The 15616-nt window shown below is 36.4% G+C and overlaps 1 protein-coding gene across 11 annotated transcripts in view; it reads left to right on the top strand.

Annotated features, from left to right (window-relative positions):
* The window catches only part of EVI5 (ecotropic viral integration site 5), a 78657-nt gene that overhangs the window by 35889 nt on the left and 27152 nt on the right, over positions 1-15616 (top strand). For 8 of the 11 annotated variants that reach the window (XM_057429185.1, XM_057429184.1, XM_057429186.1 and 5 more), the window contains 5 exons: positions 874-1008; positions 3153-3293; positions 3811-3969; positions 5634-5780; positions 10862-10957. In XM_057429185.1, the coding sequence (XP_057285168.1) occupies positions 874-1008; positions 3153-3293; positions 3811-3969; positions 5634-5780; positions 10862-10957 (678 nt within the window). The remainder of the gene's footprint in view (positions 1-873; positions 1009-3152; positions 3294-3810; positions 3970-5633; positions 5781-10861; positions 10958-15616) is intronic. The other 3 variants (XM_057429191.1, XM_057429187.1, XM_057429192.1) reach the window with 2 other exon arrangements.

The raw sequence follows: 15616 nt of genomic DNA, 5'->3' as shown, positions 1-15616 counted from the left end.
CTTTAGCAAGTGAAAGGATAGATCTCACCTTGAATTCCAGCTAATCAACAGGCAAGAAATAAGTTAATGGTGAATTAACTTATGCAGAACTGTGATTTTTTTGGTTCTGGTTTTTTATCCTCCTCCCCCATGAGGTTTGGAAAGGGTGTTTTATTACTGAGGGTGTGTGTTTGGGTGTGCAAAGCTGGTCAGGGATAGTTTTGGAGTAAGTCCTATATGGAAAGAACCAAATTTCGTTGTAGCTTTGGCATATGCTGTCTGTCTAGAAGGAGCTATACTGCTATTTGTGCCTGGGTTTTTCTCATAAATCTACAAGACTTGCTTTAAAAGAGAATCTCTGAAGAAATATGTATAGTGTGAGAAACGAGAGCTAAGGGTTGGAATTGGAAGAAAGGGGCAAACTAAAGTGGCTGTGTGTTAAAGCATACATGACTTTATTTCAAATCCAAGTTATTAGAAGTTTCTGTTAAATCAGAGCTTAAGTGAATAGAGATTAAGAGAGATACTTGTATTAATCTTGCAATTAGCCAGTCTTTCCTAAGCATCTTTTTTTGCATATAACAAAATAATCACAGAACTTTTGAGAATTCTTCAGTTTGGGTAACAAAGAGTCAATTGTTGCTCATCAGTGCTAATTAGAGTCTTAATTTGGTTTTACACATTTGGCTGTGTGGAGGTGCAGTTGCTGGAGAGGCACAGCAGTACGTTTCTTAGTTAGCAGTCTGGAAGGACATGTTAATAGGCTTGCGTAAGGTAAGCACTTCTGTTGATCTTAAGCTAGTATTCCTAATGTTAAGCATTTGAATCTGGCAAATAAAATCCCTTTCAAACCATCTGTGCTTCATACTAAACATATTTCTGCAAACTTTGTAGCATAAATGCAGTTCACAATACAGTGAAGACTTTGTGCTACAGCTGGAAAAAGAGTTGGTCCAAGCCAGGCTGAGTGAAGCAGAATCCCATTGTGCCCTGAAGGAGATGCAAGATAAAGTTCTAGAGATGGAAAAGGTAAATCAAACCAGGACCCTCTATATAAAATAACACTAGAAAGAGAATACAGGTCCTTGTAATTCTTTGCATTACTGTGCTCTTAAATCTTCTCTTCTATGTTTTCATGGCTTTTCAAACCTGAAGTTAATTGAGCAAAAAACCTAAGATCTGTCTGCACTTGGAAAGGTTTGTGAAGAACAGATCACTTTTCTTCTGTTTCTGAACTTCACTGCAGTGCAAAACTTGGCTTCTGCTGGAGTCTTTGCAGAAAACATCAATTGCCTCAATTTTATCTTGCAACAAGAGCAGTAGTCTCAGAATGAGCATTGAGGTGATGTGAAAATAAATAGTTTGGGAGGGGAGGAGGAAAGAGTTCAGCATTCCCAGTTCTTGAGTATCTCCCACTTTGTTCCATTATGGACCGGAAAGAACACCTCCACTGTTTAATATCAAAATCTCTACTCCTTTTTGGGTGCCATCCCAGCTTGTGACTTACTGATGCCAGAGTTCAAGCTGTACTCAAACCAACTGTCAAATGTTTACATGTCTTTGAAGAAAAACTTACATGCAAAATAAAATAGAAGAAGTGGAAATAAAAACCCCAGAACACTGACCCAACATAAAGCATGGTTTTCAAATCCTGTTGTATTGGCTTTGGAAGTTGTTTCCTCGTGGAAATTTTAGAGCTGTATACTCAGCAGTGTGGCCAAAACTTACTAGGTAATTAGATTAACCCACTGGAATAAAGATTTTTCTGTTTATATCTGAGGTGCTTGATTAAGATTCTGGCAGGCTAACAGTCTAGTAGTTTTTACTGTACTAAACATTGATAAGAACTGGGTATATAACTTACTTTTCTAAGTTCAGAAAGAGACTGCTTCTTCACTTAACCTTTATCAGCATGAAGATGGCATACATCAAGAAATTTAATGTGAAGGAGAAACTGGAGCAGTGAGTGAAATTCCAGTGTAGCAGATAAACACAGATGCACAGTAGTAACAGTTTGTCATAATTAACTTGGGCACATGAGAAAGTGACCTAAGATAACTCCCTGAAATTCCTACATATAGAGCTGTTTACCACTCATTTAGTGATGTGTCACATAACCTTGGAAGATTCTGTTCTGTTACCCAAGACCTGCATGGCTATACTATCAGTGATGTAAGCATTCAGAGGCTCAGCCTATCATTTCCTATATTTGCCAGTACTTGGATCCTGTGATTTTGAAACGTGGAGATGCTCATAAATGGCTCTTTTGCTGTGTTCCATTAATGTTAATAATGCACTTTGCTCTTGACCCTCAAGAAGACCTGGCAACTGTCACAGTATTACATATATACATACATACTTCATTTTGCTGAAAATTACTACTGAGAAACACAGTAGAACGGGATGAAGCACAGTTCAAGTATTTGGTGACCAATGATTTGATGTAGGGCTATGGTAGTTAGGCAAATGGTGTCCCTTTTCTTCCCCCTGGTTTTTCGTTATTTGCGCTTTCATTATTGCGCTTTCGTTGCTGTTTTACTTTACCCAGGTCACTCCTGCCTTGTGTTTTCCTGTTTTCTGTTTAGCTTTCTTTAGTCTTTCTACTTTTTCCTTGTGTGTTTTTGTAAATATCCATGCACTTTCATCTGTACGACCTTTTCTTGACTGATTGTTGTTTATCAATATTAATGGATGGTTCCTTTGTCGATATATCTTTTCTCCTTTACAAAGGCAGATGGCTTCCCAAAAAAATAGATTTCCTGTAAGTCTAAATGAAAGTTATAACTCTAAAGGTGTAATTTCAGTTCTGAATTTTCTTTAATTTTATTGTAGCTCAAAATCTTTCAGATTTTTCTCCATGTTTTAAGATGCCATATGCAAAATAGTGTCAGTACTGCTCTGTTAGGGATACCATTCTAGGAAATCTGTAAGTCAGAATACCTAAAACTAACTTGCCAACTTTTTTTCTGTAGTTGGTTGGTGGATGATACTTGTATACCCTTGCTATATCCAGGAACTTAGATTTTTGAAGGTTTTTGTTTTGCAGAGGATGTGTAACTAAGCAAGTTTGGCTAGTAAGAAGAGTTATTATTCCATGCCTATATCTTTGGTGTGGGTCTCGCTAAGCACAAATCTATTCAAATACATATTTAAGAGGATGGTCCTTGTTGCAGAGGAACAGCTCTCTCCCTGATGAGGAAAACATTGCTAGACTACAAGAAGAACTGATTGCAGTAAAATTAAGAGAAGCAGAAGCTCTGATGGGTCTCAAAGAACTAAGGCAGCAAGTCAAAGATTTGGAGGAACACTGGCAGGTATGTGTAGCAATACGCTTTGAACAGTTTATTTTCAGTGAATGATAATAAAGCACAACTTTGAGATGTAGAGATCAAGTAGAAACTAGTGATTGCAGATCAAGCTGCTGAGGTGAGAAAACCTTTACATGCAGCTGCCGCAAGAAACTTTACTTCAAAACTATGTTAGGAATTGATTCCTTGTTCTAGATGTCAGAGAGCCTGTGCTGCCGTTTAATTGTTCTGGTAGAAAGGCAGTACCTGAACAATACCATTTCACTAAATATTAAGGGCTAGAAAGAGGCGAAAGTCTCAGGATATTCCTGCAGTTTACTGTCTTATTGTAGTTGTGAATGACTGCCTTCAGTTTTTTAATTGTCTGTTCTTAAAGCTAGTAAGTTTCCATGGGTTTCTAGATTTTAAGACAAACAAAAGCGCAATGGTAACTTGTCCTATGAAACTCTGAGATCTTAAATGAAATAAGGGGACTCCAGGAATGATCAGGCGTTGTCAGCAGTGGCATGCTGTTTTTTTTCAGAGTCATCTGGCTCGTACCACTGGAAGATGGAAAGATCCTCCCAGAAAAAACACAGTGAATGAGCTACAGGATGAGCTGATGACAGTCCGATTGAGAGAAGCAGAAACTCAGGCTGAACTGAAAGAGACCAAACAAAGAATGATGGAGATGGAAACGCAGGTATGTTACTGAACGCTAGCATGTATGAATGGAGCTGAATGCTGGCAAATTGGTGTCAAATGGTAGAGATCCAATAATCTTTATCATCTACGGGTGTAACTTTAATTCCAAAATGTGCTTTTTAATGCCTTTAGACTAGGAAGGAGACTAGTACATACAATCTGCCTTACTTTAACATCTTTTATATAGTCTTTTCCAGGATTTTCTGAGTTTCTCATTTGGATTAGTTGGTAGAATCTGTAAATGTGTGTGAATTGCAATTCATTAAATTGTAACAGTTGTACCAACAAAAGTGCATCTAAGGTGTCTTAAATTTCACAACCCTAATTCTGATTATGCTGATAACAGTAATTCTAATTCTTCAAATGGCAGTATTTTCTTTTTTCTGATGAAATTGCCTATACTAGGTTATCTACTGAGGTGATGAGTCTGGCTACTAAACTGTGGACTCACAGCAAAATAGCTGTACGTTGCCAGGGGGTTTTTAGCAGAAGCTTTACCTTTCATATGCCAGGAAAGTATGATTCATTATTGCTGAGATTTGTACAGATCAGACAAAAATAACTTGTCTGCCAAAAAGGTAACTAGGGAATAGGTTGTTAAGCAATGAAAGTGTTTTAAAGTTGGTGACTTCATATTATATTAGTGAACTGTCAACTGAATCAATAAGCATAATGTGCAGTTGATTGAGAAGGGTTTTGTAACAGGCTTTTGAGAAACCTTCCCATGAAATAGCTGCTCAATGTAACTTTTACTTGAAGGAGTCTGTGCATTGAAAAGGCTAAACAAGCAAAAGCTGTACTTGGCAAGCTTCAGCAATCCCAGAAATTAGGAAAGCATGTAAGGGTGTGCTAGAGAGATGAGCGAACTGCAGGGAATATGGTGGCTCATTTCTGACAGTGGCACACTTTTTCTATAGCAACTGGATAAATGTTTTCTCTGACCTTTTAAAATTTTACTTGCAGTGTTAATACTATTTCACTAGGGTAAATGTGGGCTTTTGTTACTCTTTCCCCATCTGAGTGTTTCTTTTAGTCAGTAGGGGGCATATGTATCCTGCTGTCTGGATTATATATCACAACGCCTTTAGGTACTTCTCGCTTCAGTACTTATGTATCAAGTCTTTGTACATACTTATGCTATTCAGCTGTCATCCTACAGAAATGAATTGGTTTTCATTTTAATTTATTGGTCTGTGTACAGTTTCACGTAAAAATGGTGTGACTTGTACTAATGCAGTGATCTCAATTAAGGTGCCACATTACTTTCAGGAATTCACTGGAAAGAAATGTGCGCATTGTATTTCTAACATACCTGATGCTTCTTGGATGTGTCAGCTTCTTACTGTAGTTGGGAGAAAAGCTCACAAAATCTTTGCCTTATCTAAGTAAGAGATTGGGGAAAAACAATTACAGGAACTTTGCAGTAATGTTCTTACAATGAGTCATCTGTTGTTTAAGAACACTTTGAATGTCGTGGTCATAAACCAAATGTCATGCAAAGTTTTCTGATTACATTTAGAAAATTCTGAATGCCTTTTCATCAAAAGTTTCTTATAGTCAATGATCTACAAGTCATTCTTGTCAGACTTTAAGGAGTTAAATTAATGTCAGAGATCTTTCCTTAACATGCATTTTCTTTCTCTTTCTTGTCATAAATTTCAGAATCAGATTAATAGTAACCACTTAAGAAGGGCAGAGCAAGAGGTTACCAGCCTACAAGGGAAGGTACAGTATCTTTCTGCACAGAACAAAGGACTTCTTGCTCAGTTGAATGAAGCAAAACGTAGACAAGCAGAGATTGAATGCAAGGTAAATAATATTTATTCACAATGTTGACTATTTGTGTGCTAATGTATATGTACTTTTCTAGTCTTGTCTGCTGTTGTTGTGTAGAATTGTCTTCATTGAGTAGAGATCACAAACCCAAAACTTCTCTTAACTCATTCGACAATATCGTATTGAATTTACTGTCTCACAAAAATCACTTGAGGTTTTGACAGAGCTACTTCTTTGTGATCCCAGAAAGATAGACTTTAAAGTGGGGTTCTACTCAGAAGAGTGTCTGTGTATAACTTATAAAAAGGCACTCTTCCCCAGCAGATTCTGGTAGCTGTGGACTCTGATTGTCTTTACTGACAGAAGAGGTTCATTACTTCAACACTGACTGTTACTGCAGAATTAGTTTAGCTTCAGAGAAAGGGAGTACGAGTAGTATTTGAACAGAGAAGTCTATAGGAGGGAGTGTTATACTACTCATTGCCTATTAGTAACTAGACTTTAAGGGAACAGAGCAAAAGCTGGTTTTACTACTGCCAGTGCACAAAAGAGCCCAGTCTGGTGTTTGAATCTCAGATTTAATTATTTTTTGTAACTAAATCCATAACCATTTACTAATAACTTATGTGTTTAACTTGTGCACACATAATGTAGACAGGAAATAAAAGATAAGTCTTAAGCTTTTTTTCTCTTGGTTGAAAATGTTCCTGAAATTGCTACTGAATTTATTTTAAAAAATGGCAAGTATTAGTTAATAAATCACTATAGTTAAAATATTTGCTAAAGACATTAAAACAACTCTATACTTAATTGAAAAGTTGTATGATTAGTCTTTTATGAAATTAGCTAGTGCTGAACAATCAGTAATTTCTAAAGAAGAAACTTGTATGTTAAACATAGTACTGTAATATGAAATGAACAATTACAATACTATTTATTAAACTGGTTGTCAGTTGGCAACTTGAGAGCAGATGTTATATAATTTGCTGTTCATGATCACATCTTAGTTTTGTCTTTCAAGTTAACAAAACTTCTGTATGTGCACTACTTGTTCCTACTCTTATCCATGCAGAACATTGTTATTGGTTGAATGTTTGTTTCTCAGTTCTATCCAATATACATTCTGCTTGTAACACACATACATACCCCAAAGACTGCGTTAGCTGCTGTTCCATCAAAGGCTTCTGTAGGCAGTATAAATCAAGACCATAGCTTGAGTGATTTATCACTGTCATCTAGCATGGAGATGAAATGACAGCCTTATTAATGTCCATAGATTTCCTATAGCATCACACTCCTGATTTTTTGTTGCTCAGTTCCATTTTTAAGAAATTTGAGAACATTAAATAACTGGGATATACTCATTATTTCAGGTTCCGTTAGGTTTTCATTTTCCTTGCTGTCTTGCCAGATCCATTTGTTTCCAGTGGAACCTGAATCTAAAGCATTTAACTTCTGAGTCTTCAAACTCCACCACATCTTGTTTAGGAAGCAAGAAACTGCATCTTAATTAGAAGAAATCGTTTCTGTTGGCTGGTTTATGTTTACAATAAACACTGGTTTCCTAAGTGCTTTATTTAAAAAAAAATCTGAGATTATTCCTTTTGATTTTTTCTCCATTATTTCACTGCCTTGCTGACATGTTTTTTCGTATAACACATAACTTTGATTGCTTTTTGATATTGAAGGCACTCAGTAATCCTTAAAAGATGAAGAGGACGTAGTCGATATTCAGAAGCTTTAATGTCGCTTAAAAAGAGTAGTATGTCTTTAAGCTGACTAATGACTATTCTCACTGGGATAATTTGCTTGGAAAGTTATGTTCTACCATGGCTTAGAGAAAAGTGTGATAGTAGTAGACAGAGCACCAGCCATATTTTTTAGATATTTTCCTAAAGTAGTGGTGGTCAATAGCTAGTGAAGTAGTGATACTGACTTACACTAACATTAGATCCTGGAACTTGTTTTGCAGTCACCAACAGGAAAAAGAATACAGTTGAAATTGTTTTCCAAGTGGATGTTTATGATATAAAAAGACATATTACCAATTTGCATATAGATTACCTAGAGCTCTAATGTTTAACTGTGAGCTAGACTGTTACTTCTTGGGATGAGGCTTAGTGTAAGACCATATAGACTCTTGTACTGTATAAATGCCCAAGGATTTTCTGCCAACTGCATTGAAAAATGCTCAAATTTAACTTGATGGAAGCTACCTTTCTTCAATGTAGTTTCCTTTCATGTTCCAGTTTCCCTCTATCCCTGACATTTGTTGTGAACTGTCATTGTGATTTGACTCTCTTTTATACAGCCAATTCAGTAATGCACAGATTTAATAAGAATGCTGTCATCAAAAAAATTAAGCCACGTTTACGAGTTTACATGTTCTCTTGCTCCTTAAATAGGACATAACTTTGTATTGAGTTTCCTCTTGCGGTTTCAAACTTACGAAAAACTTTTCAATTTCAAACTCTATGATATACAGTTAAGTGAAAAATGAAAGGAAATAAAAAGCCATTGCCCTTTGACAGTTGATTCGTAAGAATTGTCATTCTGTCATTCCACATTCAAGCTACTGGAATCATGACTTTTAGCTTAATGTAACATTCATGCTAAATGCTTTCACTTATTCTTGTTTCTGAAGAGACTATTTTAGGTTCCTGTCTCTTACCTCTGTACCACAATAAATGAAGGAAATTCTTGCTTGGGATTGTTTAAGGTTGTTTCACGGTGTCAGGAAAATGAGATTTTAATGTTGAAGTGAAATGAAATTAAAGCTGATGTTTAATATGGAGGAACATTCTTATCAGGCCAAACCATTACTGGTTTGGTGGTGGGGGGGGGGTTTTGTACTAATTTGGTGTATGAGGAGCCAGTGTCTTATTGCTGCTGTGTAAGGCATATGGTAAAAATGTGAAGGGCTAGCCTCCAGCGGTAACAGCAGACTCGTCATTCCTACAGTCCTTCCAGAAGTAGATTCAGTGTCTGTAACTTTGCTAAATAGTGTTGCTGCCAACTTAGATTTGGCTTGCAATACAGATAATAGCAGGTAGGCTGAATTTAAAAGGCAGTACTGCTGAGTAAACAACTGAAATAAAGCTATTTCGTGTTACTTATACAACAACTTTGTATTCAAAACTGATGATGAAAGTTTCAGTAGTCTTTCAGGTAATGTCTTGGAGCAATACAGACAAATGTGAAGTTTTTATAGCACTAAATATTTTACAACTTCCACCTTGCATGTTAAATCTAGCAAGGTTGGTATTCCTGACTCCATTAGAAACTGGTGTTTGATTTTTCTTCCTATTGTTTCAAAGAATCTGAAATCATGGTCTAGTTTTCTGTCACTACATCTTTGCTAGATAGCAGTATTTTTGACTTGAAGAGGTGTATCATAAAAGGATCTATTAGGATTTTTCAAATCCCCAGTTGTTTTTTCTATGCAGAATTGGTACATTAATTCCACAGCTTGTGTTTTTCTTTAAAGGATAGCTTAAAATACCATATGTAGAAATTAATATATTTGAAGCAGTTGCATCTCATACTACCTGTATGGCAGCTCTGTCACTGGTGTGTACTCTTATGGTTTTCCCCTTTTACCTGATGACTGGTTCTACAGCAAGGACTTAATTTCACATTGTTTCTTGAAACACAGCACTGAGTTTTCTAATCAGTTTTGCTAAAGAATTTCCAACATAAGACTTGTGCCCCCACCCCAGTCTTGTCTTTCCTACCATATCAACTTTTGTGGTAATTATTGAGAACATGCTCTGTTTCAGAGATAAAGCATCACTGTCATCTAGAGCAACACTATTGACTGACTTCAGATATCAAAGTCAAACCAAGCCAGTCTGTCCTTCAGCTTTCAGTTAGATACATGCAATCCTGTGGACTCGTGGTTTTGGCTTCATTCAAGCAATTGTGCAGCAGAATTTAGCAATAATGGGTTAGCACATGATGGGTTCCTCTGAAATGGACTCCGCTGATTACAAATGCTGTTGATTGGATTATGTAGATGATTTAGCGTAAGGTGTCCTTGCCCACGGCAGGGGGGTTGGAACTAGATGATCTTAAGGTCCTTTCCAACCCTAACTATTCTATGATTCTATGTGCTTTCACTGAAGGAATCTTTGGTTTTAAATGAACAGCATGTTTTCAAGTAGCTACTATAAATAAGCTTTGGCATGTTCAATTTAGTCTCAACCAAATTGTCTAATGAAGGGTGGCTAAGTACCATTAATTTGAAGCACATATTAAAATAACTGAAATACATATTAAAATAACTGAAAACTGTACAGTAACTAGAGTTTGCACGGTTACACCAGTCTGACAGAAAAATGTGTGCACCTAGGCCTAGTCTGTCTCTTCCCCAGAGTTACATGTATTCCAGCTGAAAGTATTCCTCAGTCACCATCTGTCACTGTTTTCTCTCTGTGCTTGTTTTGCGCTCTGAAGTCTTGGGGACTTGCCTCGTAAAACACAAATAAGGAAATTTTCTTCTCTGTTGTCAAAACACAACTTGTCTCTCATTATAACTGACAGGTGAAACTTGTATCAAGAGTCTGATTGTAGGTTACAGGCATTAGAATTTTATTCTAAACTGTCTTGCAAATCTTTATTGTGTAGTGTGACTAAGATACCTAGACTTAGACAAGATTGAGAATGTGCGTGCTCCTGTGTTTGGTTTTGGGGTTGTTTTTTTTATACAGAGAGTGATGAATTAAGTAGTGTAGTTTTTCTTATGTATAAAGTCAAAAGTTGAAGCATGAACTGGGTTTTTATATGTTGGTACTTTTTGTTAATTTACAATCAACATTTCTGGAGCACAAGAAAGCTGTTTTATAGTCCTGGAAATTTATAATAGCATGTTTTCAAAACTACACAGGGCTTTTTTGTATGTATTATTATAATTTGGAATTTATATTAGATGATCACACAATTCTTTGGGTAAAAATGAAATTTGGGTTCTCTAGAGTATGCCTTGTTGATTAGCATGATAGTTCATGCAGTATTATATTCAGTTTACTGACATGAGTTTGGGTAAAAGCACTGCATGGTCTTTAATTAATTGAAACTGATATTATTTGTTAGCTTCAATCTGTTACTTCTTTCAGAGTAAAGAAGAAGTGATGGCAGTCCGGCTCCGTGAGGCAGACCGCATTGCAGCTGTGGCTGAGCTCCAACAGCATATTGCTGAACTAGAAATCCAGGTAACAGCTGATGGCCTTAAATGTGAAACCTGATGCTGATTACTTTTTGTACTTATTGGGTTTCTTTGCTTCCACTTTATTTCCTTATTAACCTATTCTGAATGCAATGCTCTGCTTTGCCGGCTGGGATAATGCTATCTTCCTGAGTGGGCATCTTTTATAATCAAAGGCCTGAAATCTGTCTTAGGGGCAGACTTATGAGCTTTAATAATTTCTTCTGTGCAAGTGCTGTGCTACAGGCAATGCACTGTGAAACTGACTTGTGTATTTGTGTTTGTCCCATGATTGGTAATTTTTACTGATAAATAGATGAGATTAAAAACATTCTCTGTCTGCCTCAGAAATAAAGAATGCACACATCTTGATTCCAGCAGCAGTTCTTTTCTGTGCTTACTCCTCTTCTGCTATGACCAGTATTGGAAGATTTGTTGTAAAACTCTTACTCCCTTTATGTAAATCTTGAAACTACATATGTGATTTACTGCTGTCATATCACTGTAGGATCTAAAGATGCATCCTTTGGCCTCCGTGCTGTTCCTTGTGCTTTCAGTTCCTTTTGGAGCTTTCACTGTCCCTTGATGAGAACCAGACATGACTGTTTATATTTTCTTGGCTTTGAGAAATCATGATGCCTTACTAAGTCTGTCCTTCCTATACTCATATACTGTTGTCCTGTCTGAATTCTGCTGTGCCTATCTTCAAAGGTTTTCTTGGTTATTATTCCCAAGCTAGAAGCTATTACTCTAGTTTACTTTTATTTTTAACTGGTGTTGCTGGTGTCTTTCTTCCCTTTCAAATCTTCCCTTCAAGGTGATGATTTTACTGTGTTGTGTCAAAGCCTTCTTTTCCTATGATTTCTCAATGACTTGCATCTTTGGCATCTCTTCATATATGGAATGTACAAGTAAATATAATAGAGCTTGAAAAAAGAATTTTCACTTTGAATATTTTTCTTCTAGTGCAGCAGGCACTAAAGATAAAGGAATCATGTCTTTTAATCATATAATGCTGTGATCAGTACATTAGAAATACTTATCTAAGTATAGTAAGTATTACATATGAATCATTTATCATCTAGTAAGATAAGAGAGTAGCTGAGTTTAGGTCAATCTTCTACTTGTGTTAGCATTTTACTGAAAACCAAAAACAACCAGAAAAACCTCAAACAAAAAAAAAACCAAACAAACAAAAAACACAACAAAGAAAAAAGTTTAAAGGTTACTTAGAACATTGTGATTTTGTAGGCAAGGAGCCAGTGTCCATTTTGCATTATTTTACTTTAGCAATGACTTAGATGCCATCCTGCATCCACTGTTTGACTGATATGGGTCTCCCCAAAAGTACTCTAGTCTTGATTTCATGAAATTGAGAAATGGTGAATCCCATAATGAGCATAAGGTTTTTTCTGATTGCTGTTGCCCAGTTAGAATTGTGTTCATTTGTTAATGTAAATACGTCTGACTGGGTTTTCTGTTTGACTGATCAAATCATCAGTGCTCAGTCATTTCACAGCTCTCTCCTGTTCCTTTACCATATATCTGGTTAAGCTATGGGTGCCAGAATTTCATGCAAGTTTTTGTAATACCTTGTCATAAGGCAGGTAAAGAAGTGTGGGAGTGTAATCTATTTCATTACTCGGGCTAATACATCCAAAGATTATGCTGCCCCTCTTTTGTCATGATACTGCATTGTCTCATGTTTGGTTGTTCTGCCTCATTCCTCCTTTGTTTTCACAATTACTGCTTTCATGATGCAATCTTTAGTTATGTTTTTTCCATTTTTCACATATTCCAGGTGGCCTTAGGTTTTTTGTTGTTTTTCTCTTGTTTGGTTGTTAACCACATAAAGACATTTAAAACAAAAGTGATTTGGTAGAAATAAGTTCCTCTAACATCAATTTACTTATTTTTGCCATTCTAGACGTGAGTTGAAATGCTTTTATTTGGCTGTGACAGTTAGTTGGGGTTTTCTTTTATTTTTGTTTGTTTGTTGGGTTTTTTTGTTTCTTTTAAGATTCTGAAAGCAAACATGATTTTGACCAGTGTGTTCTGTCAGCAAATGTAAAATTTACAACTAGAAATTCCTTTTCCGATAGTCGTGCTCAAAGGCCTCTGAAACACCTGCACCAGAAAAGGTAATCATGCAGTTGGAAAGCTGTTAACTCCCAAAGCTTGTAAAATATAAACCAAAAGCTGCTTTTTAAGGAAGTTGAAAATCTAAATAGCTTCTTCCTCATTGGAGAAAGAGCATTCTCTTCCATTCAGCTTGTCACTGGAATTGCTGTGACCTGATGTGGGAAGAAGAGGGCCTTCTAATCTTGACTCGCCTTAATGACTTGAAATGCAATATTTAATACCATAAATACATTTAGCTAGCCTTGGAGAGTAGGTGTCAGTCTCAAAGTAATAGTGCTTTTAACACAGAGAATCACAAACAAGTCTGCTGGTCATATTGTTTCAAAGTTGATAAAGATGGAGGAAGTTAACTCACCACATAACCTTCCTTTTTTTTTGAGGGGGATGGTGCTTTTCTAAGAAGCTCTAGGGATTTAGTGCCAGTCCACATGGTCCATAGCAATGCTTAACCTAAACTGTGTTGTTTTCTTTTAACTGTTCATGTAGGTGCAAGACACTGGTGTTAAATTTGTAATGCAGAGTATCACTACTCCCACATAAGAACTGATCTGACATTACATGCACAAATGCTAGATTTAAATCACAGTTTCTGGGCCACTCGTAGGGTTGGTTAGTAATAATGACAAAGAGGGAGAAGGAGGTGGAACTCTTATCGTTTAAAAGCAGATGTAACTATGCAGCAAGCTGTCAGTTTGTTGTGATGTTAAGAAGTTATTTTTTATATATTCTGAATGTCATCTTGGTCAGGCATTCATTTCCTGATCCTATGCTTTTAAACTTCTGTGTAAGCACATTGAAGTGCAAGGGAATAGTCCAATACCTGATGGATATTGTATAAGACATTCCTTAGCAAAAATAACAAAAAAAAATAAACTGAAGTTTAACTTGGCTTGCATATAACTAAGCCCCAGAAGTGATAAAGAAAAACCCTAAAGTTACATATAAACGAAGTTTACTTTTCCTTCTCTATTCTCTCCTTTTTTTTCTCTTACTTGCCAGTTCAGCTTATAAAACCCTTGGGAAGCAAATGTGACTTGGAAGTATTAGCAGGATGAAAGCAAGACATTTCAGCAAATTATTAGTTATCCATAGCTTAAAATTATCCATGGCTGGTTTGGGTTGGAGAAGTACAGAGCACACTTGCGATATAGGAAACCTGGCTCAGGTCTGAGTAATCTTAAAGCAAAAACTAGCTGTAAGAATTCATTCTTCTCTTGGTTAGGTGGATCTATACAGGGGGTAACATCACTTCCTCCTGATGTGTTTCCTGGCAGATTCAGAGAACTTTGTCACATTTACCCTATCTCTAACCATGTCAAAGCTGCTTTGAGAATAACTGTAAAGGAAATCCATGATTGTGCTAGTTGTCTCTCCCACACTTTAAACTTTTAGCACTGTTTCGTTAGAATGAAGCCTTTCTATGACCTCTGTTTAATAACTTTTCCAAGTACTGACTGTTGAGTAAAGAAATTGTTTCCATCTTTTCAAATTACAGGAAACTTTTTTTTTACTCTTATCAATAGTGGTGTGTGATGTTAATGATGTTTTTTGAAAGTCTAGAATGAGTCACTGTAAAGTCACTGAAAGGACACTAGTTACCACATTTACCCTTTTGAATAAACCTCATTTACATTTTTAATACAGTGTCTTTTGCCACAGAGTAAAAGAGTCCCCTGAAAAGAGGCTGAGGCAGATTGTTACCAAGTAAATATTTTGAAGTCAGAAAAGATCAAGCAAGGGTGTTAAGGAAATGTCCAACCCTCTAGACATTTTTAATAAAGATGATACACAGTTCCCTGAGGAGCAGCAAGTGACTGGTATGCCTGGATTCTGGCTGCCTAAAGCATTGGGTTTTCTTCTCTGTGTTCACAGTTCTTAAAGTGAAAATAATCCTAGCTTTTTTTCTTATAATTTAAAATAGCTGATTTTCTTGTTGATGTCTCTTTTCCTACTCTGATCTGATCATCAAGAGTGTTACAGAAAACTTTGTGCTTGTGTTCCTCTTGGAATGAAACACCTGCAGCTGAAGTTTGATTACACTGATCTTCTCTATCTTACATTTAAATGTCAGTTGAGCTTAGTGCCTCCAGCATGTTCCAAGAGGTTTCCAGTGACATGGTTATTTATGTTATTTAAGCTTCATGACTACTATACTTGATTTTTAGGGGATACTGTACAGTAATGGTTCAGGTGTTTAAGATCATCATTCTTTGAAGCAGTCTGTCCCTGTATTCTTGTGTTGCCAGGTGTGTATCCTGCTCCTATGCTGGTTGAGCTCCGTATGCTCAGTAGTTCTCAGTAGGCATTAGGTGTGTTTCTTGAAAGTAGCTGCTGTTGCTTTTTGAAGGTACAGAGAAATTGTTTTTCTCTTTGAAAGCCAGTCAAAGAAAGATTTAAGCATGATGACAATCATGAATCTCAACCGATTTTTCCTCATGCTAAGAAGCAGATTTGGGGGGAACAGATTTTCTTCTCAGGAGCTCTTGTAACTTTTGGTATGCATGCAAGTACAGTCACTTCGTAG

The sequence above is a fragment of the Pezoporus wallicus genome, unplaced genomic scaffold (assembly GCF_028554395.1).
Source record: "Pezoporus wallicus isolate ANWC-B61680 ecotype Strahan unplaced genomic scaffold, APGP_CSIRO_Pwel_v1 contig_593, whole genome shotgun sequence".
Taxonomy (NCBI): Eukaryota; Metazoa; Chordata; class Aves; order Psittaciformes; family Psittacidae; genus Pezoporus; species Pezoporus wallicus.
Note: the sequence above shows the minus strand (reverse complement) of the source record. Positions and strands in the feature narration are given on the sequence as shown.